Genomic DNA, 26,491 nt, shown 5'->3' with positions numbered 1-26,491 from the left:
GTGATCCATCTAATAGCTGACTGTGAGCATCCACTTCTGTGTTTGCTAGGTCCCGGCATAGTCTCACAAGAGACAGCTATATCTGGGTCCTTTCAGCAAAATCTTGCTAGTGTGTGCAATGGTATCAGCGTTTGGAAGCTGATTATGGGATGGATCCCCGGATATGGCAGTCTCTACATGGTCCATCCTTTCGTCTCAGTTCCAAACTTTGTCTCTGTAACTTCTTCCATGTGTGTTTTGTTCCCAATTCTAAGAAGGGGCAAAGTGTCCACACTTCAGTCTTCATTCTTCTTGAGTTTCATATGTTTAGCAAATTGTATCTTATATCTTGGGTATCCTAAGTTTCTGGGCTAATATCCACTTATCAATGAGTACATATTGTGTGAGTTCCTTTGTGATTGTGTTACCTCACTCAGGATGATGCCTTCCAGGTCCATCCATTTGGCTAGGACTTTCATAAATTCATTCTTTTAATAGCTGAGTAGTACTTCATTGTGTAAGTGTACCACATTTTCTGTATCCATTCCTCTGTTGAGGGGTATCTGGGTTCTTTCCAGCTTCTGGCTATTATAAATAAGGCTGCTATGAACATAGTGGAGCATGTGTCCTTCTTACCAGTTGGGACATCTTCTGGATATATGCCCAGAAGAGGTATTGTGGGATCCTCCGGTAGTACTATGTCCAATTTTCTGAGGAACTGCCAGACTGATTTCCAGAGTGGTTGTACAAGCTTGCAATCCCACCAACAATGAAGGAGTGTTCCTCTTTCTCCATATCCTTGCCAGCATCTGCTGTTATCTGAATTTTTGATCTTAGCCATTCTGACTGGATATAAATACTTTCTATAGGAAATAGTATAGCTACAAATATTTCATAAAGATCAAAGAACATGGGAGCACACACATTTTATTACGTTTATGAGAACATCAGAAGCCATTATGTTCGTTGCCAGATGGTCTATGATCCACAGTGGGGTTTCTCCCATTTGTCCTCAAGGCATTTTGTCAACAGTTCTTTCAATGGTAGCTCCTTAGTCAGTATGTTTATTAACTGCTCACACACTGAATGATCCTATAGCACCACATTCAGTTTCATAAAGGAAACCCTCAGATTATTTTTAATGCCCCTGGTTTCTTTACAATCCAATATCAGGCACTGATAGGAAGGACATACTAAATACATATAATTGTACTTGGCAGACAGGTTAATAGAGCACATCCCCCCTCCCACATCATATACCCCCCCCTAGTATGTATGTGCACACACAGTGGAAATAATAAAATCAACAGACCTTGTAGATAATGAGGGATAAAGAAGGATAACTTTTGAAAGTAATTTTGAAAGAAAAATGATTTTTGGTTGGAGAAAATACCATTTTTTTTTTGGTTGAGCCAAAAGGATGCCAGGAGTTGCCTGAATTAGAGCCACTTGGCCTAGGAGGTGGAAGCATAAGAATGGAGTGAGATTTAGGAGGAAGGCAACAACCATCACAAACAGGCATGTGACTGATGCTGCTAACAGTGCTAGACAGTGCTTTTTAGTGTTATGATTTAGAGTGGGTAAAGAAAAGGTTATATGGTAAGTGGCGACTGGCTCAATCATGAGTATTAAAGGTAATTAAGATCCAGATTTGGGCTATAGCTTCAAAATTAAATTGTAATTTTCAGATGACTTTCAGGGGGATTCCAATCAACTCAACATCCAAATATTATGTAAGAAATCCCTAGGAAAATACTTCCAAACATTTTGCCTGTTGTCATAGATACTTCCATACTAAAAGAAAAAAAAAAACTCAAAGGAAACACGAGATGGCAGCAATTTTATCATATAAGGCAAAAGATTGTGGAAAAAAAAAAACAATTTGAGCTTATGTTTAAAATAAGAAACGTGGAGCCTTTTATTTTTTTATTCCTGTGATTCTTTCAAAACAGAGACTATTGGGTGCACTCTATCCTCCTTGTGAGGAGGGCGAAAAGCCTTCATTGTATGAGACAATTTCCTAAAATAAAGCTGTTGCTGTTTTTCTGCAGATTACTGTTCGGTTTTGCTGTCTGATGTGGAAAAGTCCTGTATGGTACAGTTCTGTTTTAAATGTTCAAGCATCATTTTTTCTTTCTCTTCTAGTGTTTCATCTTTCCTCATTTCCCACCTAAAAGAAAAATAAATAAAATCAGTATTTTTGTAACTTTTAACACATACACACAAAACCCCTATTTAACCAACAATCATTTTTATATATAGCCTGATATACAGTCACTGGTTTATTGAGGGTTCAGCTTTCCTATTCTGTTCTGTTGTGCTTGCCTCTTAGGCAAGCATTCACTAGTTTCTGGGAGAATGGGAAAGGAAAATAAAGCCATACTTGAGAGTACAACTGAGTGTTAAATTTTCAAGTATTGTGTGAAATGTAGTTTCTGTGTTTTCCAGATTTAAAAATACATATACTACATTTATTGCACTGCAGATGGTGTAAAGGGCTATACGTCAGACAGAGGTTTGTAGTAAGAAGACATCAACTGAATGACATGTTCAAAGACGCGGCAACCTCTCCTTAGACATACAATTAGATTGGGGATCATCAAGATAAGCCTCAAGAACACAAGCAAAGACTAGCGAGTTTCTACAACCTAGTTCTATATAAATACATAATCCTGTGATGTATATGTAATTCTGTCATCCCTACTGCTTCTTTCCTTGAAAATTAAGAGACAGCAGCTCCCAGAACTTGCTGGGCACACTGAACCTAAAATTCCAAAAGGAGGGACTCTCCTGTTATCTATTTCCATTCTTCTTTCTTCTTTAGCCTTTCTACCATTTGTTTAACCACCTTCCATTACATAGTATTTTAAAGGAGATGCAAAACTTATTGCTGATATATCCTAACAGACTTGTGGTCAAAGGCTCACTGGTAGTCCCCATGGCAAAGGACAAACAGTTCCTCGCTGATTGTCATCCCAAAGCCCTCTGTGATTTCAGAATCAGAGCCTCCAGTTAAAAAAGAGCTGTATACAGCTCATGGAGATAGGGTGCAGCTTTCTGGTTTTGTCAGAACAGTGCAAAGAAAGAATAGATGCTGTGCTTTCCATAGACACATTGGGTATTCTGTTGAAATGAGGGCTTCTGCACTCTGGCCAGCCATGAGCAGTGCTGACATGTCAGAGGAAGGCTTTCCCACCCTGTCTATGTCCAATCACACAGGGACTCCTTAAACTCTTCACCTGTTCCCTCATGGTTGGAAACTAGATCACCATTTATAAAAATTTAAAAATTTTTATAAATAACTTGAATATTGAAAATAATTTTCACTAATATGTTGTTCAAAAATCATATCATTTTGTATCTGGAGGATAACATCCTTAGTGAGGTAACCCAATCACAAAAGAAGTCATTAGATATGTACTCACTGATAAGTGGGTATTAGCCCAGAAACTTAGAATACCCAAGATACAATTTGCAAAACACAAGAAAATCAAGAAGAGGGAAGACCAACGTGTGCATACTTCATTCCTCCTTAGAATAGGGAACAAAATATCCATGAAAGGAGCTATAGAGACAAAGTTTGGTGTTATTAGACGCGTTCTCACGACCGGCCAGGAAGAACACCACAGACCAGAATCTTCTGCGGCAAAGCTTTATTCTTACATCTTCAGGAACAGAGTGCAAGAAGCAAGAGAGCAAGAAGCAAGAGAGAGAGAAGCAAGAGAGAGAAGCAAGAGAGAGAAGCAAGAGAGCGAAGCAAGAGAGAGAAGCAAGAGAGCGAAGCAAGAGAGAGAGAAAAACGAAAACCCCGTCCCTCTTAAGGAGCATTCTCCTTCGCCTCGGACGTGTCACTCCCTGATTGGCTGCAGCCCATCGGCCGAGTTGACGTCACGGGGAAGGCAGAGCACAAGTAGTCATAAGATACCCTTGGCACATGCGCAGATTATTTGTTTACCACTTAGAACACAGCTGTCAGCGCCATCTTGTAACGGCGAATGTGGGGGCGGCTCCCAACAGTTTGGAGCTAAGATGAAAGGATGGACTATCCAGAGACTACCCCATCTGAGGATCCATCCCATAATCAGCCACCAAACATAGACACTATTGCATATGCCAGCAAGATTTTGCTGAAGGGACCCTGATATTGCTGTCTCATATGAGGCTATGCCACTGCCTGGCAAATATAGAAGTGGATGCTCACAGTCATCTATAGGATGGAACACAGGACCCCAAAGGAGAAGCTAGAGAAAGCACCCAAGGAGCTGAAGGGGTCTGCAACCCTATAGGTGGAACAACAATATGAACTAACCAGTACCCCCAGAGCCCGTGTCTCTAGCTGCATATGTAGCAGAAGATGGCCTAGTCGGCCATCATTAGGAAGAGAGGCTCTTTGGTCTTGCGAACTTTATATGCCCCAGTACAGGGAAACACCAGGGCCAAGAAGTGGGAGTGGGTGGGTAGGAGAGCAGGGCTGGGGGAAGGTATAGGGAACTTCCGGGATAGCATTTGAAATGTAAATAAAGAAAATATCTAATAAAAAAATCATATCATTTGAGCACATACTCCTAAAATCAATTATTTGGGGTTTTGTAATTTATCGCACAAGGCTACCTTGTGCCATTTTAATTGAAGTTAATTTTATATTGTTTGTTTTATTTTTTAAATGCTCTGTGACAGCATCTTGTCAGGTATCCCAAGCTGGCCTAGAACTTGCTTTGCAGTCCAGGTTGGTATCGAATTCTTTTCTTTTTAATTATATCTTTATTTTTATTGTATAGGTGTTTTGTATGCATGCATTTCTGTTTGCCACATGTATGCCTGGTCTTCATAGAGAACAGAAGATGATATCGGATGCCCTAGAAAAGGAATTATATTCTATGAGTTTGAGAAATTGAACCTGGGTATTCTGTAAGAACAATTAGTCTCTTAAGAGCTGACCCATCTTTCCAGACCCCTTGGTTTATAAATCTTGATCCTCCTGCCCCACCTTCCTCAGTGTTGGGATTTCATGTGTGCACCACCATGCCTTCCTCAGAATTCTGATGTTAAAACATGTCTACTACCTAGTCCATAAAGGTGCATTGGGTGTTATTATTATGTCTATTATATTGAACTCCACAATGGATAGATAAATAATGAAAAAGGTATACAGCACTATCTATAGGTTGTTTTAAGAACATTACATATGCCGGGCAGTGGTGGCGAATGCTTTTAATCCTAGCACTTGGGAGGCAGAGGCAGGTGGATTTCTGAGTTCGAGGCCAGCCTGGTCTACAGAGTGAGTTCCTGGACAGCCAGGGCAACACAGAGAAACCCTGTCTTGAAAAACAAAAATATCCAACAACAGCAGCAGCAGCAACAACAACAACAAAGAACATTATATAATCCTCTTTAAGTTCTCCAAATATTAGCATTTTAACTTTATGGATGACAATAAACTGAGGCACGCAAAGTTAAAACTACTAGAAATTTGGCTGAGAGATATAACAAACATATCCATGACCCTAGGACAACTTTATAGATACCACCAATTAATCTTTAAAATAGCTGGGGCCTAGGTAGATGAGATGGCTCAGTGAATCAAGGCATTTCCCACCAAGCCTGACACCTGAATTCAATCCTTAGAACACACATGGAAGAATGAGTGAACTGACTCCTACATGTTATTCTCTAACCTACACACATATCATGTGACACCACACACACACACACACACACACACACACACACACACATCCAATAAGAACACACCTGGGTATAGCCCAATCATTGACCACTTGCCTAGCATATGCAAGAACTAGGGTTTCATTCCAAGTTCAAACAAGAAAAAGCTTAAATATTTTATAAATTTAGATATTAAATAGAAGAACTAAGCATCATCTATATTTATGTGCAATGCAAACATGTCTATTCTCCTCCAGTCTTCCAGTATATAAAAGTGTTAATACTGCCTAAGAAGACGAATTATTTTAAGAATGTCAACAGATCAAAATATGTATTCCACACATAAATATTTTGATCATTGTCTCTACTTGTGAAGATTAAAAGCAGTTTCTTTTCTTCATTAAAAATCTGTATAATTAATGTAATTTAAATGAATTATATATGTAACAGAATCCATGATAAGGATCCTTAAGCTTCATGACAATTATAGCACTTCACAGTATAATTGAGCTGTTGGTAATTAATGACATTAGACAAAATTATTTACCTACCACAGCCGTCTTATCTCTGCTTTGGTTTATAAAGGAGAAATAATTTTATATAAGGATAATAAATAATAACAAATGATAAAAGGTAATAGGTTATATTTTCTAATTATTTTATTCTTGTTAAATAAAAGCACTAGATATTTGAAATCTCTGTCACAAGCTACATTTCACACTCATAAACTGCTAAGAAAGGTTTGTCTCTAACTGCTAATACAGTGAAAAAGGAAATCATTTTCTCAAAAGAATTACCATGAGAGAAACTAATCTACCAATTTTTCAAATACCAATGCACAATATGTTCAAAATCTTTATCTGTAGTTTCTCCCAATATAGTAAATATCTGGGATAGAAACATTTTCCAACAGAAGTCAGAAGTTATCAGAGTCATGTATTCTACAACTCACTGAAAAGCTTCATACTAAATATATGTTGACTCTATTTTTTGTTCATCCTGACTTGGTAGCCTGCCTCTTGTACTAAATCCCCTACCTTCCCACTATGGTTTATGAAATTCAACATTGCCCCCTATTTGCTATGTCTCATATATGGATGAACAGTAGAATCCTCAAAGATCCCACTGATCTATATGGTAACTACCTCTGCCTTTTGGAAGAAGTTCCATCCACATGCCTTCTGGGGGTGAGTACAGAAGCTTGGCCATGCTTGACCATGGGTCTTTTTCTATCTGATAAAGTAGGGACTCTAAATAAAACCTTTACTGATATTTTCTACAGTGTCAATAGTCACATCCTGGGTATATACTCCATTCTTACTGACTTGGGTGTTCTAAGCCTTCTCATAATCTCTCTTCACTTACATAGTTCCACCAACAGTGCCTGCTTACCACTCACTATCCTAACATGAGCCATTGCTTATGGCTCCTGAATGTGTCAGAACCTACTGCTTGTTAGTTAAACCCTCTCAGGAGCTTTTGAACCCCTCACTCAGTCTCAATGTTTTATCTATAGAAAAGTGACAGAGGAGTTTGGGTGTACAGCTATATGTGTTTTTATCTGTGTTCTCTGTGACTGATCCCACACAACACAATTGTGATGGAGACCGCCAAAATGCTACATCCCACAAGCCCTGAAATAGTTTCCATTTGGAATTTTTCCACAAAGAAATTTGCCAGTCTCCATTGTGGAAAGACCACTCTATCTAGGAAAGACACTGGGAAATGAGCAGGGTGCCTTTTCCTGTCTTGCTGTTTAACTTTTCTAGTGGGACCCAGGGAAAAAGATGGAAAATGACTTTCATACACAGCAATCCCATACAATGGAGAAGGGTGCCTTTTCTTGTCTTGGTGTTTAATGTTTCTAGTGGGACCCAGGGAACAAGGTGGAAAATGACTTTCATACACAGCAATCCCATACAATGGAGCTATGGCTTCCCAAAATCTTCATTGTACTCCAATGAGAAACATTTGTTCTAGAAGCTTCATCCATGTTAAATAGAAAGTATCCCTATCTAATCTCTTATTGTAATTGAAAGGGATTATGTGTCTGACTCCTTGGAATGCTGTTTGCTGAACAGAGTTGAGGAGCAGGGGAAGCCTGGATTTGAATCCTTTATAACCTCTGTGAATTTGGGCAGGGAAGACTACTATCAGGCTGATTTTCTATCTATAAAATGGGAACTCACAAAAGTTCATCGATTATAAAATGAAAACAAAACAAAATAATGCCCTGTTCCTAGCAAGCACTCAGTGAGTGACATGTTGTTGCTGTCAGGCCTCTTTGGTACATCAGTTTTTGGTTGCAAGTCAGGGCAAATCTCACTGTGATGTGTCTTATTTTTCTCCTGGAACAAGTAATCCCAAACAGAAGTGACTGCCTGCTAGACCCATGACAGAGCTGCTGTCACTGTGGTCCGGGATGGCTGTGGTGACACAGGCCAGCCATGTTTGGAGGGAGGAGCAGTGCAACTGATTCATTGACTTAGAGTATATGATTTACCCCAGATTCCTCATAGAAGATGCTGAAGCCATGCTGTTTAGGATTGAAGCCTGAATCCACTTCTTACTAAAATGTGATACTGGACACTTTGTGTGAGTCAGGTATTACCAGTTTTAAAATAGGCAATGCTGCCAGTATTCATTCAAGTGTCACAAAGAGTGGTGAGTTGTGAATGCCAAGTGCTTCATAAAATATATTATTTTATTCCACTACTTGAGTTTCAGAGCCCTTGTACCTATGTTTTCCCTCTGGTTTCATGTCTTTCACATTGCTTTGTCTGACAAATTCTCTTTCAAATGGCCTTCCCATTGCTGTTGTACACAGCTATCTCGTATCCGTTCTTCCTGCCTTCTGTAAAGGAACACTGCATACTGAGCCACTCTTTTCTGTCCACCCTGGCTGAAGTTTTCTGTTTTCCCATTACTTTTGTTGTATTATTAGAAACAGTTATAATGTGGCATCTGATCATATTATTGGCATTTCTCTGGAATGTCAATAAAACACTTGAATACAGAAATGTAACTTTAAATAAGCCTCCAAACTTTATGTGATTATTAAACATTTATGTGACTCTATTTACAAAGTGTTTTACAGTTATGTATTAGTTAATTGTGCCATGAAAAACATAAACCATCTGGCTCAATTAATGATTTGAAATTGTCCTACCAGGTGGTGGCTGAGCAGTGAATGGTGAACTCATATTGGATTTTATTACTCTAGGGGAAAAAACCCCAGCTTTTTGTACTTCTCTTGCACAGCATAGAAAGCCCTCATTTTCTTTATGTCAATGCTTTGTGCACATGAGCCTTTTCAGGGTCAGTCTTAGACATCCTCTCCCTCAAGAAGATGTGCCACACTTTCTCTTCATCTGTAGCTCATTTGCACCCTGAGATATAACGGATTGTTCTTCAGCTTTACCCTAAGTTCTCTACATTTAGTTTCTTGATAATCATTTTTATTCTTGCATTATGTCTATTGATATTATTTCTATAAAGACATTTGCGTGAGCCTAAAATTTGACCATGATCTCGCTAAGCACACAGAACCCTTGCCAGGGAACAGTTTGCATCTCATCTCCCAGTTTTGTGCACCTGACAACTCCAAGGCAGCACAACACACTTTGAAGACATTCCCTCACCTCACCCCTAGTTCAGGAGCTCACACTGTCAGAGGGGTTCACGTCTCAGTTTTATGACCCTTTGGCACCAAAGTGTTGGGAGCCGCGCCCACATTCGCCGTTACAAGATGGCGCTGACAGCTGTGTTCTAAGTGGTAAACAAATAATCTGCGCATGTGCCGAGGGTGGTTCTCCACTCCATGTGCTCTGCCTTCCCCGTGACGTCAACTCGGCCGATGGGCTGCAGCCAATCAGGGAGTGACACGTCCTAGGCGAAGGATAATTCTCCTTAATAGGGACGGGGTTTCGTTTTCTCGCGCTCTTGCTTCTTACACTCTTGCTCCTGAAGATGTAAGCAATAAAGTTTTGCCGCAGAAGATTCTGGTTTGCTGTGTTCTTCCTGGCCAGGCGTGAGAACGCGTTTAATAACAATTGGTGCCGAATTCCGGGACAAGAAAAAACTCGGGACTGGCGCAAGGAAGATCCCTCATTCCAGAACCAGAACTGCGGGTCGCGGTAATAAAGGTTCCCGTAAAGCAGACTGTTAAGAAGGATTCAACTGTATGAATTCAGAACTTTTCAGCTGGGGAACGAGAGTACCAGTGAGTACAGCTTTACGAGGTAAGTCTGGTCTTGAACTTTCTAAGGAAATTCAAGACAGTCTATCAGAAGTAAAGTGGAAAATGGCTTTACAAGTTATGTTTGGCCTTGAATTTTTTCTAGTGTTAGAAGCCCTTTTGTTCCTTTTCACATGTTATCAAGTGGTTAAGGCAGGGAGGATTCTAGATGAAATTCAGGACAATCTATCAGAAGTAAAGCGGGGAGAGAGAGTAGGAGCAAAGAGAAAATATGGTACACAAAATAAGTATACAGGCCTTTCCAAGGGTCTTGAACCCGAGGAAAAGTTTAGGTCAGGTAAGAATACCTGGGGAGAGATTAGAAGGAAGGAAAAGAAAAAAGAAAAGAAAAAAGATCGATTAGCGGAGGTCTCTAGGAGATACTCGTCACTAGATGAGCTCAGGAAGCCAGCTCTTAGTAGCTCTGAAGCAGATGAAGAATTCTCCTCTGAGGAAACAGACTGGGAGGAAGAAGCAGCCCATTACCAGCCAGCTAATTGGTCAAGAAAAAAGCCAAAAGCGGCTGGCGAAAGCCAGCGTACTGTTCAACCTCAGGGCAGTCGGTTTCAAGGTCCGCCCTATGCGGAGCCCCCGCCCTGCGTAGTGCGTCAGCAATGTGCAGAGATGCAATGCGCAGAGAGATGCGCAGAGAGGCAATGCGCAGAGAGATGCGCAGAGAGGCAGTGCGCAGAGAGGCAGTGCGCAGACTCATTCATTCCCAGAGAGGAACAAAGGAAAATACAACAGGCATTTCCGGTCTTTGAAGGAGCCGAGGGTGGGCGTGTCCACGCTCCGGTAGAATACTTACAGATTAAAGAGCTTGCCGAGTCGGTCCGTAAATATGGAACCAATGCTAATTTTACCTTGGTGCAGTTAGACAGGCTTGCCGGCATGGCACTAACTCCTGCCGACTGGCAAACGGTTGTAAAAGCCGCTCTCCCTAGTATGGGCAAATATATGGAATGGAGAGCTCTTTGGCATGAAACTGCACAAGCGCAGGCCCGAGCAAACGCAGCTGCTTTGACTCCAGAGCAGAGAGATTGGACTTTTGACTTGTTAACGGGTCAGGGAGCTTATTCTGCTGATCAAACAAACTACCATTGGGGAGCTTATGCCCAAGTTTCCTCCACGGCTATTAGGGCCTGGAAGGCGCTCTCCCGAGCAGGTGAAACCACTGGTCAATTAACAAAAGTTGTCCAGGGACCTCAGGAGTCCTTCTCAGATTTTGTGGCCAGAATGACAGAGGCAGCAGAGCGTATTTTTGGAGATTCAGAGCAAGCCGCGCCTCTGGTAGAACAGCTAATCTATGAGCAAGCCACAAAGGAGTGCCGAGCGGCCATAGCCCCAAGAAAGAACAAAGGCTTACAAGACTGGCTCAGGGTCTGTCGAGAGCTTGGGGGACCTCTCACCAATGCAGGCTTAGCGGCCGCCATCCTCCAATCTCAGAACCGCTCCATGAGCAGAAATGATCAGAGGACATGTTTTAATTGCGGAAAGCCTGGGCATTTTAAGAAAGATTGCAGAGCTCCAGATAAACAGGGGGGGACTCTCACTCTTTGCTCTAAGTGTGGCAAGGGTTATCATAGAGCTGACCAGTGTCGCTCTGTGAGGGATATAAAGGGCAGAATCCTTCCCCCACCTGATAGTCAATCAACTGATGTGCCAAAAAACGGGTCATCGGGCCCTCGGTCCCAGGGCCCTCAAAGATATGGGAACCGGTTTGTCAGGACCCAGGAAGCAGTCAGAGAGGCGACCCAGGAAGACCCACAAGGGTGGACCTGCGTGCCGCCTCCGACTTCCTATTAATGCCTCAAATGAGTATTCAGCCGGTGCCAGTGGAGCCTATACCATCCTTGCCCCCGGGAACCATGGGCCTTATTCTCGGCCGGGGTTCACTCACCTTGCAGGGCTTAGTAGTCCACCCTGGAGTTATGGATTGTCAACATTCCCCTGAAATACAGGTCCTGTGCTCAAGCCCTAAGGGCGTTTTTTCTATTAGTAAAGGAGATAGGATAGCTCAGCTGCTGCTCCTCCCTGATAATACCAGGGAGAAATCTGCAGGACCTGAGATAAAGAAAATGGGCTCCTCAGGAAATGATTCTGCCTATTTGGTTGTATCTTTAAATGATAGACCTAAGCTCCGCCTTAAGATTAATGGAAAAGAGTTTGAAGGCATCCTTGATACCGGAGCAGATAAAAGTATAATCTCTACACATTGGTGGCCCAAAGCATGGCCCACCACAGAGTCATCTCATTCATTACAGGGCCTAGGATATCAATCATGTCCCACTATAAGCTCCGTTGCCTTGACGTGGGAATCCTCTGAAGGACAGCAAGGGAAATTCATACCTTATGTGCTCCCACTCCCGGTTAACCTCTGGGGAAGGGATATTATGCAGCATTTGGGCCTTATTTTGTCCAATGAAAACGCCCCATCGGGAGGGTATTCAACTAAAGCAAAAAATATCATGGCAAAGATGGGTTATAAAGAAGGAAAAGGGTTAGGACATCAAGAACAGGGAAGGATAGAGCCCATCTCACCTAATGGAAACCAAGACAGACAGGGTCTGGGTTTTTCCTTAGTGGCCATTGGGGCAGCACGACCCATACCATGGAAAACAGGGGACCCAGTGTGGGTTCCTCAATGGCACCTATCCTCTGAAAAACTAGAAGCTGTGATTCAACTGGTAGAGGAACAATTAAAACTAGGCCATATTGAACCCTCTACCTCACCTTGGAATACTCCAATTTTTGTAATTAAGAAAAAGTCAGGAAAGTGGAGACTGCTCCATGACCTCAGAGCCATTAATGAGCAAATGAACTTATTTGGCCCAGTACAGAGGGGTCTCCCTGTACTTTCCGCCTTACCACGTGGCTGGAATTTAATTATTATAGATATTAAAGATTGTTTCTTTTCTATACCTTTGTGTCCAAGGGATAGGCCCAGATTTGCCTTTACCATCCCCTCTATTAATCACATGGAACCTGATAAGAGGTATCAATGGAAGGTCTTACCACAGGGAATGTCCAATAGTCCTACAATGTGCCAACTTTATGTGCAAGAAGCTCTTTTGCCAGTGAGGGAACAATTCCCCTCTTTAATTTTGCTCCTTTACATGGATGACATCCTCCTGTGCCATAAAGACCTTACCATGCTACAAAAGGCATATCCTTTTCTACTTAAAACTTTAAGTCAGTGGGGTTTACAGATAGCCACAGAAAAGGTCCAAATTTCTGATACAGGACAATTCTTGGGCTCTGTGGTGTCCCCAGATAAGATTGTGCCCCAAAAGGTAGAGATAAGAAGAGATCACCTCCATACCTTAAATGATTTTCAAAAGCTGTTGGGAGATATTAATTGGCTCAGACCTTTTTTAAAGATTCCTTCCGCTGAGTTAAGGCCTTTGTTTGGTATTTTAGAAGGAGATCCTCATATCTCCTCCCCTAGGACTCTTACTCTAGCTGCTAACCAGGCCTTACAAAAAGTGGAAAATGCCTTACAAAATGCACAATTACAACGTATTGAGGATTCGCAGCCTTTCAGTTTGTGTGTCTTTAAGACAGCACAATTGCCAACTGCAGTTTTGTGGCAGAATGGGCCATTGTTGTGGATCCATCCAAACGTATCCCCAGCTAAAATAATAGATTGGTATCCTGATGCAATTGCACAGCTTGCCCTTAAAGGTCTAAAAGCAGCAATCACCCACTTTGGGCGAAGTCCATATCTTTTAATTGTACCTTATACCGCTGCACAGGTTCAAACATTGGCAGCCACATCTAATGATTGGGCAGTTTTAGTTACCTCCTTTTCAGGAAAAATAGATAACCATTATCCAAAACATCCAATCTTACAGTTTGCCCAAAATCAATCTGTTGTTTTTCCACAAATAACAGTAAGAAACCCACTTAAAAATGGGATTGTGGTATATACTGATGGATCAAAAACTGGCATAGGTGCCTATGTGGCTAATGGTAAAGTGGTATCCAAACAATATAATGAAAATTCACCTCAAGTGGTAGAATGTTTAGTGGTCTTAGAAGTTTTAAAAACCTTTTTAGAACCCCTTAATATTGTGTCAGATTCCTGTTATGTGGTTAATGCAGTAAATCTTTTAGAAGTGGCTGGAGTGATTAAGCCTTCCAGTAGAGTTGCCAATATTTTTCAGCAGATACAATTAGTTTTGTTATCTAGAAGATCTCCTGTTTATATTACTCATGTTAGAGCCCATTCAGGCCTACCTGGCCCCATGGCTCTGGGAAATGATTTGGCAGATAAGGCCACTAAAGTGGTGGCTGCTGCCCTATCATCCCCGGTAGAGGCTGCAAGAAATTTTCATAACAATTTTCATGTGACGGCTGAAACATTACGCAGTCGTTTCTCCCTGACAAGAAAAGAAGCCCGTGACATTGTTACTCAATGTCAAAGCTGCTGTGAGTTCTTGCCAGTTCCTCATGTGGGAATTAACCCACGCGGTATTCGACCTCTACAGGTCTGGCAAATGGATGTTACACATGTTTCTTCCTTTGGAAAACTTCAATATCTCCATGTGTCCATTGACACATGTTCTGGCATCATGTTTGCCTCTCCGTTAACCGGAGAAAAAGCCTCACATGTGATTCAACATTGCCTTGAGGCATGGAGTGCTTGGGGGAAACCCAAACTCCTTAAGACTGATAATGGACCAGCTTATACGTCTCAAAAATTTCAGCAGTTCTGCCGTCAGATGGACGTAACCCACCTGACTGGACTTCCATACAACCCTCAAGGACAGGGTATTGTTGAGCGTGCGCATCGCACCCTCAAAGCCTATCTTATAAAGCAAAAGAGGGGAATTGAAGAGATTTTACCCCGAGCACCAAGAGTGTCTGTGTCTATGGCACTCTTTACACTCAATTTTTTAAATATTGATGCTCATGGCCATACTGCGGCTGAACGTCATTGTTCAGAGCCAGATAGGCCCAATGAGATGGTTAAATGGAAAAATGTCCTTGATAATAAATGGTATGGCCCGGATCCTATCTTGATAAGATCCAGGGGAGCTGTCTGTGTTTTCCCACAGAATGAAGACAACCCATTTTGGATACCAGAAAGACTCACCCGAAAAATCCAGACTGACCAAGGGAATACTAATGTCCCTCGTCTTGGTGATGTCCAGGGCGTCAATAATAAAGAGAGAGCAGCGTTGGGGGATAATGTCGATATTTCCACTCCCAATGACGGTGATGTATAATGCTCAAGTATTCTCCTGCTTTTTTACCACTAACTAGGAACTGGGTTTAGCCTTGATTCAGACAGCCTTGGCTCTGTCTGGACAGGTCCAGACAACTGACACCATTAACACTTTGTCAGCCTCAGTGACTACAGTCATAGATAAACAGGCCTCAGCTAATGTCAAGATACAGGGAGGTCTCATGCTGGTTAATCAACGCATAGATCTTGTCCAGAAACAACTAGATGTATTATGACAAATAACTCAGCTGGGATGTGAACAAAAGTTTCCGGGATTGTGTGTTATTTCCATTCAGTATGTTAAATTTACTAGGGCAGCTAATTTGTCAAAAAGTCTTTTTCAGTATATGTTACAGAATTGGATGGCTGAATTTGAACAGATCCTTCGGGAATTGAGACTTCAGGTCAACTCCACGCGCTTGGACCTGTCCCTGACCAAAGGATTACCCAATTGGATCTCCTCAGCATTTTCTTTCTTTAAAAAATGGGTGGGATTAATATTATTTGGAGATACACTTTGCTGTGGATTAGTGTTGCTTCTTTGATTGGTCTGTAAGCTTAAGGCCCAAACTAGGAGAGACAAGGTGGTTATTGCCCAGGCGCTTGCAGGACTAGAACATGGAGCTTCCCCTGATATATCTATGCTTAGGCAATAGGTCGCTGGCCACTCAGCTCTTATATCCCATGAGGCTAGTCTCATTGCACGGGATAGAGTGAGTGTGCTTCAGCAGCCCGAGAGAGTTGCACGGCTAAGCACTGCAATAGAAAGGCTCTGCGGCATATATGAGCCTATTCTAGGGAGACATGTCATCTTTCAAGAAGGTTGAGTGTCCAAGTGTCCTTCTCTCCAGGCAAAACGACACGGGAGCAGGTCAGGGTTGCTCTGGGTAAAAGCCTGTGAGCCTAAGAGCTAATCCTGTACATGGCTCCTTTACCTACACACTGGGGATTTGACCTCTATCTCCACTCTCATTAATATGGGTGGCCTATTTGCTCTTATTAAAAGGAAAGGGGGAGATGTTGGGAGCCGCGCCCACATTCGCCGTTACAAGATGGCGCTGACAGCTGTGTTCTAAGTGGTAAACAAATAATCTGCGCATGTGCCGAGGGTGGTTCTCCACTCCATGTGCTCTGCCTTCCCCGTGACGTCAACTCGGCCGATGGGCTGCAGCCAATCAGGGAGTGACACGTCCTAGGCGAAGGATAATTCTCCTTAATAGGGACGGGGTTTCGTTTTCTCGCGCTCTTGCTTCTTACACTCTTGCTCCTGAAGATGTAAGCAATAAAGTTTTGCCGCAGAAGATTCTGGTTTGCTGTGTTCTTCCTGGCCGGGCGTGAGAACGCGTTTAATAACACCAAAGCCTCAGGATCCATCCTGACCAGGGTGTTGGAAGTCGCATGCTCTAGCCCGGTTATAGTTCTGTTTGGCTTCTGCTGCCTTTTCTCAAGGAGAGAACTGCCGTCCTCATTGCCCCTATCTTATGGTTTCTGTGCTTCGATGCCTTACTTTGCTTTCTATCCACTTGATATTCCTTCCCATTCACCCCAAACCAGCTCATTCTTTCTCAGACTATGTCTACAGTCCACTTTTTACGCAGTCCATCCCAATTGCTTAATCTTGAAACAAATTCAATAACAAACATTTGGTTATGCTTTTTAATGTTCACAAAGTAGAAATATTACTTGGCTATCTATAATGCAGAGAAATTGCCCATGTATTCAGTTTTCTAAAATATGAGCCAAATTGTGCTATTCTCTGAAACAAGCAAGCTGGCAGGCAAACAAACACAAACTGCTTCTGTGTTCTACCATGATGCTTCCCATTGCCTATGCTAGACTGACTCAGAGAGTATATTTCCCATAACACAGTGTTCCAGACACTACACTCTCCACACCTTAAACTCACACAGTAGCTGCTGGTTGTTATCTATAAGAAATTCAGATATTACAGTGTTATGCTCAGATGGACTGAAATACCCTGTAATTTCTAATAACACAACAGGTAGCACTTGCTATCTCAAAAAGGTATTACTAATTAGTTATACAGAGAATAAAATGCCAGGTTTTGAAATACATCTTTTCCCTTGTTTCTACACCACAAATGATTCTGAAAATTCCTTCATCTATTAGGCATATCCATACCCTTCTAAAAATGAAATCACACTATACAGCAAAGGCAGCTAGAGCTGTGGAGAGATGGCTCAATGGTGAAGAGGTTTTGTGCAATCATGATCATGGGCATTCGGAGCCTAGTAAATCAGATGACATGCTGGCTGTTCACAAGCACCTTAAACCTGGGTTACAGAGGACTAGATAGCCTTCTCTGGCCTCTGCTTGTCCATAGGTATTTGTAGCCTCACCTTTACATGCATGCACATCACACACACACACACACACACACACACACACACACACACACACACACACATGCATACTCGCACTGATAAAATCTTTTTAAAAAGACATTTAATTATTTCACTTTATTTGACACCTGAGTAGCATTTTTTGGGAATGCATAATAACTTTAACTGTGGTTCACACAGTGTTTAAATCACTGGGGGCTGGAAAGATAGTGCTGTAATTCAGGGCATGTGTTGTTCTCCTAGCAGAGCACGGTTGGACTCACAGCACCACATGGCAGGTAACTGTAATTTCACTTCCAGGGGATCTGATGACCTCTTCTGGCCTCTGAGGACACTGCATGCATGTGGTGCAAAGACATACTTGTAAACAAAACACTCATACACGTAAAATAGACATAAATAAATCTTTAAAATCTTTATACCAGAATAAATTAAAAAAAATCAACAGTTTCATATCTGTTTCAATGAGAGGTAATGGTAAAAAAAAATAAAGTGTAGTATATTCTTCTGAAGAGATGGAAATAAAGGGGCTTTATATGTTAGTTGTTTTATTGGGCTTTAGACATAGGACTTATGGCTGAGTGATCTTCTTGGTTTATGGGTCTATTTAAAATAAGTTTCAAGAAGTCATGCTTTAAAGAAAGAGTTTTAATGCACATAATTAATTTACCCATCCATTCAGAAAACATTCATTGAACACATGCTGAGTCCAGAATACTGTGGTAAGTGGTAAAGCCAGCAGGGCTTACACAGACTGAAGATCTATCATATGGCCGAATAATTATCCCAGACCCACCAACAAAATCTCATAACAATTTCTCACACGATTTCAGTGTAGGTATGAAATGTCAGTGGTAATAAAAGGATCTGGTGCCATTTCCTTAGGCTTCATCTTAGTAATTGTCTATGAGGAAGGCATAATTCAGGTGTTTCTTCCTTGACTCATGAAGCAGTCTGAAATAGCTCTAGGCAATCATTCGTGGCTTCCCTTTCCCTTGAGAAAAGCACCTACATTAAGATAGAAAGCATTTTGAGCTTTTTGAGTAGTGAAGCCATTATTAAATGATAGGGGCATTGGAAAGTGAGAGTGTTTGATATTGTTCTCAGAAGGAAGTTCTGCCAAAAAGTGACTCTGCAGAATCCTGAGACGTAAAGGATAAACTTCAGGGAGGGGATATGCAGGTATAAAGATTTCCTATGCTTGAGAAAATTATTCTGAAACAGAATGATCTGCTTGAATTTAAATGATAGCTCCTCTGACCAAATTCATTACAGGATACTTTAAACTGATCCCCCTGTCTCCACTTCCCCAGTGCTGGGATTCCAGTGTGCACTGGTTTTATGTGGTGTTGAGACTGCATGCTAGGCATGTGAGTCATGTGCCATAACAGCTTGCTTTAACAGACCACATAGAAGAGCAGATTCGTTTCTTGTCTTAGACACGGGCCTTAATAACACATGCTCAAAAGGTAAGATCTAATATGTTTAATTATGCCTAATATGCTCTCCAGATTAAGAAAGTCTGCAATCACATTTGCCTAATGTTTTAAAACCCAAGTTCCAAAAAACATGTTCCACTCTTTTCAGTCTACATTTAGTTAGAAATAGAGAATAAACAGTAATTGCTTTATATAATGTGAGAATAGTTGACTTATGGATATGTCTTATAACCACAAAAACAACAGTTAAAATGTCCTTTTAGGCTGTAATTTTTAACACTTTAAAATTTTATTTTCTTCTGAACTTCGTTTTGAATTTGTGACAGTCAAATTATAAGGATCCTATAAATCCTTGATCATCACTTTTAGCTAGGGCTTTTAGGAATGGTGAGTGGAAAAATGTATTTCACTGTGATAAACGGTTGGAGGTGGGTTTTAATTGTTAAGAGCATCTCTCTTTGTAACTCCAGGCTGCCTTCAGTTCACTAAAGAGCAATGGCTGGTCTCAAGCTCACAATGTCACCACGACTGAGATCCTTATAAACTTGATTATCAACAAATTTCTTAGGATATGCTAGTTTAGGGGAGTTTTTAATATTATGAAGCATTCCATGAAATTCAAAGGACATGAAACATTTACAGAATACTATAAATGATCATCCCATCTTTGTCTTTGGATGTTGTAATACACAGGTCATTTCTTAGTCTAAGCAGAGTGGGATATCTGATGCTCCATATTATTTTCATCTAACTGAATGCTTTAACATCAGAATACAACCATTACTTGTTTATCTTATGAAAGATTTGTTAACATGGAAAATATGTCTTCTGGAACTCTACATATGCACATATATCAACCTAGAAATAAATGTAATAGATCTAGATGCATACGATTGGTAGAAACACAGTTATCCCAGCAAAAATCCACATTCAGTACAAAGGAATCTCCACACTTGCCACAGAAAGGCGATTTGTTTGCTTCAGACAAGACTTTGTTACATGATTGTGTTTACCTGCTATATATATATCCATTTATCTAGCTATTTCTTCAAGAATTGGATTTTCTCTTGCAAGGTTGTTGATTTCTTTACTATTAATGCACTAAAAGGAATCTTTTCCAAGCCCAGGGATGAGCAGTCTTTAATTAATTTGAATTTATAGCCTTTGGAGACATCTGCAGCACAGCTCAACTGCCCAAGCAATTTATTTTAATTAATATGATTTGTTCTATATATTTAATAGGAGAGTTATATGCTAACAAATGGGACAAGTAAGGATGCTAACTGCAACGTTTTAGATAGTTATGGCTTAAGAATAATGCAAATGGGAGCATAGCTGTCAGTGGTAATAGGATCTGAACTTTCTGTTAATAGAAAATCATCAACATCTCCACAGAGACTTTGTTTCCAATGCTGGACTTTTAAGGATTGTAACAGTTTACACAGAGAGCCAAGGTCACACTTCCTGGCCATTATTTAGTGGCAAGAGTACTGTCTATGCTTGGTATTTCTGGAATTTTTATGGATGTGTGTGTGTGTGTGTGTGTGTGTGTTTATCTGTCTGTTTCATACCGAGGGGATTGTAGGAAGCTGTGAGGGAGTGAAGTTTTGAGTGAATATGTCCTGCTGAGTCAGGGTGGCCATGCAGAAGACCTTGCAGCCTCAGGCTCAGCGGGATACAAAGCCTTCTGTTGGGACTCAGTGTTGATCCTGAGCGTAGAAATGCCCACGATTGCTTTCTTTCTCTGCATAGTTACAGTTGGAAGACTACTCTCCCACAGAGACTGCTCCTACAGAAATTAGGCAACCTGACCCTTTGACTTAGTTGCTGCTTTGTTTTTCTGTATGAATAACCCTGCCTCCTACTTCAGCTGTACACCACAACCTAGCCTCCTTGTTCTATATAGTAAACATGCTGAGCTTCTAGATGCTGTGGCTTCTCCATCAGAGAGCATGGTTCACCTGCTCACTGACTTTCTGTAAGTCTACATGCCTGTCTGTCTGTTGTCTCTTCATTCTCTTTGCAGCCCCAGTCAGGTGTATCCCTGGACACACGCTGGATGTGGCATCATAAGTTAAGCTATTACTTTAAATGGTTCTTAGCCTATGTAAAATAGTAGTATTTTCAGTAAAATGTGATAAAATAGCAATCGCTTTTCACCAAGGACACATATTTTTAATCTAAGAATTATCCATCAGGCAAAAAATCTGTTGCCAATCTCGTCATTGTGATTAACAGTCTGATACTTTTGGAAAGGAGACGAAATGTAGCCCTGACTCAGGGTTTTCTTGAAATTGTCCAAACTCTATAAAACTAAAACTGTTACGCAAAGCCAAAGCTAAACAATGTGCAACGAGAGGAAAAATCTACAGAAATAATGTGGCGTTCATTTCGTGTTAATCCCATTTTCCTGGGCACTGGGCCTGCCTGGAAGTGTGGAAGACATACCCAGCAAGAATGTACTGGAGGGATATGGTTTTCCCTTGCCAGCAGGTATCAATTGCATATAGTTTCTTAGGGGCAGAAGCTGGTTTCCACTTCAGTGCTGGAACCCTGTCTAATTTGTAGGTCTTCTGGATGCTACTACAGTATTTCCACAAATACTTTACATGCACATCAATCCTGTTGTATCTGGAAGATACTGTTTCCTTGGTGCCTTCTGCTGAGTCTGTTTTTTCCTTTTTTTTTATTAGGCATTTCCTTCATTTACATTTCCAATGCTATTCCAAAAGTCCCCCATGCACCCCCCACTCCCCTACCCACCTACTCCCACTTCATTCTGTCTCCTCCTCCACAAAGATGCCTGAGCCTCAAATGCGACTGAGTGCTTCAAGGTCTCTCACTCTCTGCACTTCATCCACTCTGTGGATGGTTCCCATCTGTTACAAGAAGAATGTCTTTTTTTTTTTTTTTTTTTTTTTTTTTCAGTAGCTTTCTTTTTTTTTTTTTTTTTTTTTTTTTTTTTTTTTTCCATTTTTTATTAGGTATTTCGCTCATTTACATCTGCAATGCTATACCAAAAGTCCCCCATAGCCACCCACCCCCTCTCCCCTACCCACCCACTCCCCTTTTATGGCCCTGGCGTTCCCCTGTACTGGGGCATATAAAGTTTGCGTGTCCAATGGGCCTCTCTTTCCAGTGATGGCCGACTAGGCCATCTTTTGATGCATATGCAGCTAGAGTCAAGAGCTCCGGGATACTGGTTAGTTCATAATGTTGTTCCACCTATAGGGTTGCAGATCCCTTTAGCTTCTTTGGTACTTTCTCTAGCTCCTTCATTGGGGGCCATGTGATCCATCCAATAGCCGACTGTGAGCATCCACTTCTATGTTTGCTAGGCCCAGGCATACTCTGCCAAGAGACAGCTATATCAGGGTCCTTTCAGCATAATCTTGCTAGTGTATGCAATGGTGTCAGCATTTGGAAGCTGATTATGGGATGGATCCCCGGATATGGTAGTGTCTACATGGTCCATCCTTTTATCTCAACTCCAAACTTTGTCTCTGTAACTCCTTCCAAGGGTGTTTTGCTCCCACTTCTAAGGAGGGGCATAGTGTTCACACTTCAGTCTTCATTTTTCTTGAGTTTCATGTGTTTAGGAAATTGTATCTTATATCTTGGGTATCTTAGGTTTTGGGCTAATATCCACTTATCAGTGAGTACATATTGTGTGAGTTCCTTTGTGAATGTGTTACCTCACTCAGGATGATGCCCTCCAGGTCCATCCATTTGGCCAGGAATTTCATAAATTCATTCTTTTTAATAGCTGAGTAGTACTCCATTGTGTAGATGTACCACATCTTCTGTATCCATTCCTCTGTTGAGGGGCATCTGGGTTCCTTCCAGCTTCTGGCTATTATAAATAAGGCTGCTATGAACATAGTGGAGCATGTGTCCTTCTTACCAGTTGGGGCATCTTCTGGATATATGCCCAGGAGAGGTATTGCTGGATCCTCCGGTAGTACTATATCCAGTTTTCTGAGGAACCGCCAGACTGATCTCCAGAGTGGTTGTATAAGCCTGCAATCCCACCAACAATGGAGGAGTGTTCCTCTTTCTCCACATCCACGCCAGCATCTGCTGTCACCTGAATTTTTGATCTTAGCCATTCTGACTGGTGTGAGGTGGAATCTCAGGGTTGTTTTGATTTGCATTTCCCTGATGATTAAGGATGTTGAGCATTTTTTCAGGTGCTTCTCTGCCATTCGGTATTCCTCAGGTGAGAATTCTTTGTTCAGTTCTGAGCCCCATTTTTTAATGGGGTTATTTGATTTTCTGAAGTCCACCTTCTTGAGTTCTTTATATATGTTGGATATTAGTCCCCTATCTGATTTAGGATAGGTAAAGATCCTTTCCCAATCTGTTGGTGGTCTTTTTGTCCTATTGACGGTGTCTTTTGCCTTGCAGAAACTTTGGAGTTTCATTAGGTCCCATTTGTCAATTCTCGATCTTACAGAGCAAGCCATTGCTGTTCTGTTCAGGAATCTTTCCCCTGTACCCATATCTTCAAGGCTTTTCCCCACTTTCTCCTCTATAAGTTTCAGTGTCTCTGGTTTTATGTGAAGTTCCTTGATCCACTTAGATTTGACCTTAGTGCAAGGAGATAAGTATGGATCGATTCGCATTCTTCTACATGATAACAACCAGTTGTGCCAGCACCAATTGTTGAAAATGCTGTCTTTCTTCCACTGGATGGTTTTAGCTCCCTTGTCGAAGATCAAGTGACCATAGGTGTGTGGGTTCATTTCTGGGTCTTCAATTCTATTCCATTGGTCTACTTGTCTGTCTCTATACCAGTACCATGCAGTTTTTATCACAATTGCCCTGTAGTAAAGCTTTAGGTCAGGCATGGTGATTCCACCAGAGGTTCTTTTATCCTTGAGAAGAGTTTTTGCTATCCTAGGTTTTTTGTTATTCCAGATGAATTTGCAAATTGCTCCTTCTAATTCGTTGAAGAATTGAGTTGGAATTTTGATGGGGATTGCATTGAATCTGTAAATTGCTTTTGGCAAGATAGCCATTTTTACAATGTTGATCCTGCCAATCCATGAGCATGGGAGATCTTTCCATCTTCTGAGATCTTCTTTAATTTCTTTCTTCAGAGACTTGAAGTTTTTATCATACAGATCTTTTACTTCCTTAGTTAGAGTCACGCCGAGATATTTTATATTATTTGTGACTATTGAGAACGGTGTTGTTTCCCTAATTTCTTTCTCAGCCTGTTTATTCTTTGTGTAGAGAAAGGCCATTGACTTGTTTGAGTTAATTTTATATCCAGCTACTTCACCAAAGCTGTTTATCAGGTTTAGGAGTTCTCTGGTGGAATTTTTAGGGTCACTTATATATACTATCATATCATCTGCAAAAAGTGATATTTTGACTTCCTCTTTTCCAATTTGTATCCCCTTGATCTCCTTTTGTTGTCGAATTGCTCTGGCTAATACTTCAAGTACTATGTTGAAAAGGTAGGGAGAAAGTGGGCAGCCTTGTCTAGTCCCTGATTTTAGTGGGATTGCTTCCAGCTTCTCTCCATTTACTTTGATGTTGGCTACTGGTTTGCTGTAGATTGCTTTTATTATGTTTAGGTATGGGCCTTGAATTCCTGATCTTTCCAAAACTTTTATCATGAATGGGTGTTGGATCTTGTCAAATGCTTTTTCTGCATCTAACGAGATGATCATGTGGTTTTTGTCTTTGAGTTTGTTTATATAATGGATTACATTGATGGATTTTCGTATATTAAACCATCCCTGCATCCCTGGAATAAAACCTACTTGGTCAGGATGGATGATTTCTTTAATGTGTTCTTGGATTCGGTTAGCGAGAATTTTATTAAGGATTTTTGCATCGATATTCATAAGAGAAATTGGTCTGAAGTTCTCTATCTTTGTTGGATCTTTCTGTGGTTTAGGTATCAGAGTAATAGTGGCTTCATAAAATGAGTTGGGTAGAGTACCTTCTACTTCTATCTTGTGAAATAGTTTGTGCAGAACTGGAATTAGATCTTCTTTGAAGGTCTGATAGAACTCTGCACTAAACCCATCTGGTCCTGGGCTTTTTTTGGTTGGGAGACTATTAATAACTGCTTCTATTTCTTTAGGGGATATGGGACTGTTTAGAAGGTCAACTTGATCCTGATTCAACTTTGGTACCTGGTATCTGTCCAGAAACCTGTCCATTTCGTCCAGGTTTTCCAGTTTTGTTGAGTATAAGCTTTTGTAGAAGGATCTGATGGTGTTTTGGATTTCTCCAGGATCCGTTGTTATGTCTCCCTTTTCATTTCTGATTTTGTTGATTAGGATTTTGTCCCTTTGCCCTCTAGTGAGTCTAGCTAAGGGTTTATCTATCTTGTTGATTTTCTCAAAGAACCAACTCCTCGTTTGGTTAATTCTTTGAATAGTTCTTCTTGTTTCCACTTGGTTAATTTCACCCCTGAGTTTGATTATTTCCTGCCGTCTACTCCTCTTGGGTGAATTTGCTTCCTTTTTTTCTAGAGCTTTTAGATGTGTTGTCAAGCTGCTAGTATGTGCTCTCTCCCGTTTCTTCTTGGAGGTACTCAGAGCTATGAGTTTCCCTCTTAGAAATGCTTTCATTGTGTCCCAAAGGTTTGGGTACGTTGTGGCTTCATTTTCATTAAACTCTAAAAAGTCTTTAATTTCTTTCTTTATTCCTTCCTTGACCAAGGTATCATTGAGAAGAGTGTTGTTCAGTTTCCACGTGAATGTTGGCTTTCCATTCTTAATGTTGTTATTGAAGATCAGTCTTAGGCCATGGTGGTCTGATAGGATACATGGGACAATTTCAATATTTTTGTATCTGTTGAGGCTTATTTTGTGACCAATTATATGGTCAATTTTGGAGCAGGTCCCGTGAGGTGCTGAGAAGAAGGTATATCCTTTTGTTTTAGGATTAAATATTCTGTAGATATCTGTCAGGTCCATTTGTTTCATAACTTCTGTTAGTTTCACTGTGTCCCTGTTTAGTTTCTGTTTCCACGATCTGTCCATTGATGAAAGTGGTGTGTTGAGGTCTCCCACTATTATTGTGTGAGGTGCAATGTGTGCTTTGAGCTTTACTAAAGTGTCTTTAATGAATGTGGCTGCCCTTGCATTTGGAGCGTAGATATTCAGAATTGAGAGTTCCTCTTGGAGGATTTTACCTTTGATGAGTATGAAGTGTCCCTCCTTGTCTTTTTTGATAACTTTGGGTTGGAAGTCGATTTTATCCGATATTAGAATGGCTACTCCAGCCTGTTTCTTCAGACCATTTGCTTGGAAAATTGTTTTCCAGCCTTTCACTCTGAGGTAGTGTCTGTCTTTTTCCCTGAGATGGGTTTCCTGTAAGCAGCAGAATGTTGGGTCCTGTTTGTGTAGCCAGTCTGTTAGTCTATGTCTTTTTATTGGGGAATTGAGTCCATTGATATTAAGAGATATTAAGGAAAGGTAATTGTTGCTTCCTGTTATTTTTGTTGTTAAAGTTGGCATTCTGTTCTTGTGGTTGTCTTCTTTTAGGTTTGTTGATGGATTATCTTCTTGTTTTTTCTAGGGCGTGGTTCCCGTCCTTGTATTGTTTTTTTTCT

At 41.0% G+C, this 26,491-nt stretch overlaps 1 protein-coding gene across 2 annotated transcripts in view; it reads right to left on the bottom strand.

Moving 5' to 3' along the window:
* Nucleotides 1-890: 890 nt before the first annotated feature.
* Nucleotides 891-26,491, bottom strand: part of 2210408I21Rik (RIKEN cDNA 2210408I21 gene) — a 478,255-nt gene continuing 452,654 nt past the window's right edge. The window contains exon 19 of one of the 2 annotated variants that reach the window (XM_017315609.1): nt 891-2,149. In XM_017315609.1, the coding sequence (XP_017171098.1) occupies nt 2,032-2,149 (118 nt within the window). In that variant the 3' untranslated portion in view covers nt 891-2,031. The remainder of the gene's footprint in view (nt 2,150-26,491) is intronic. The other variant, NM_001145676.1, reaches the window with a different exon arrangement.

The sequence above is a fragment of the Mus musculus genome, chromosome 13 (assembly GCF_000001635.26).
Source record: "Mus musculus strain C57BL/6J chromosome 13, GRCm38.p6 C57BL/6J".
Classification (NCBI taxonomy): Eukaryota; Metazoa; Chordata; class Mammalia; order Rodentia; family Muridae; genus Mus; species Mus musculus.
Note: the sequence above shows the minus strand (reverse complement) of the source record. Positions and strands in the feature narration are given on the sequence as shown.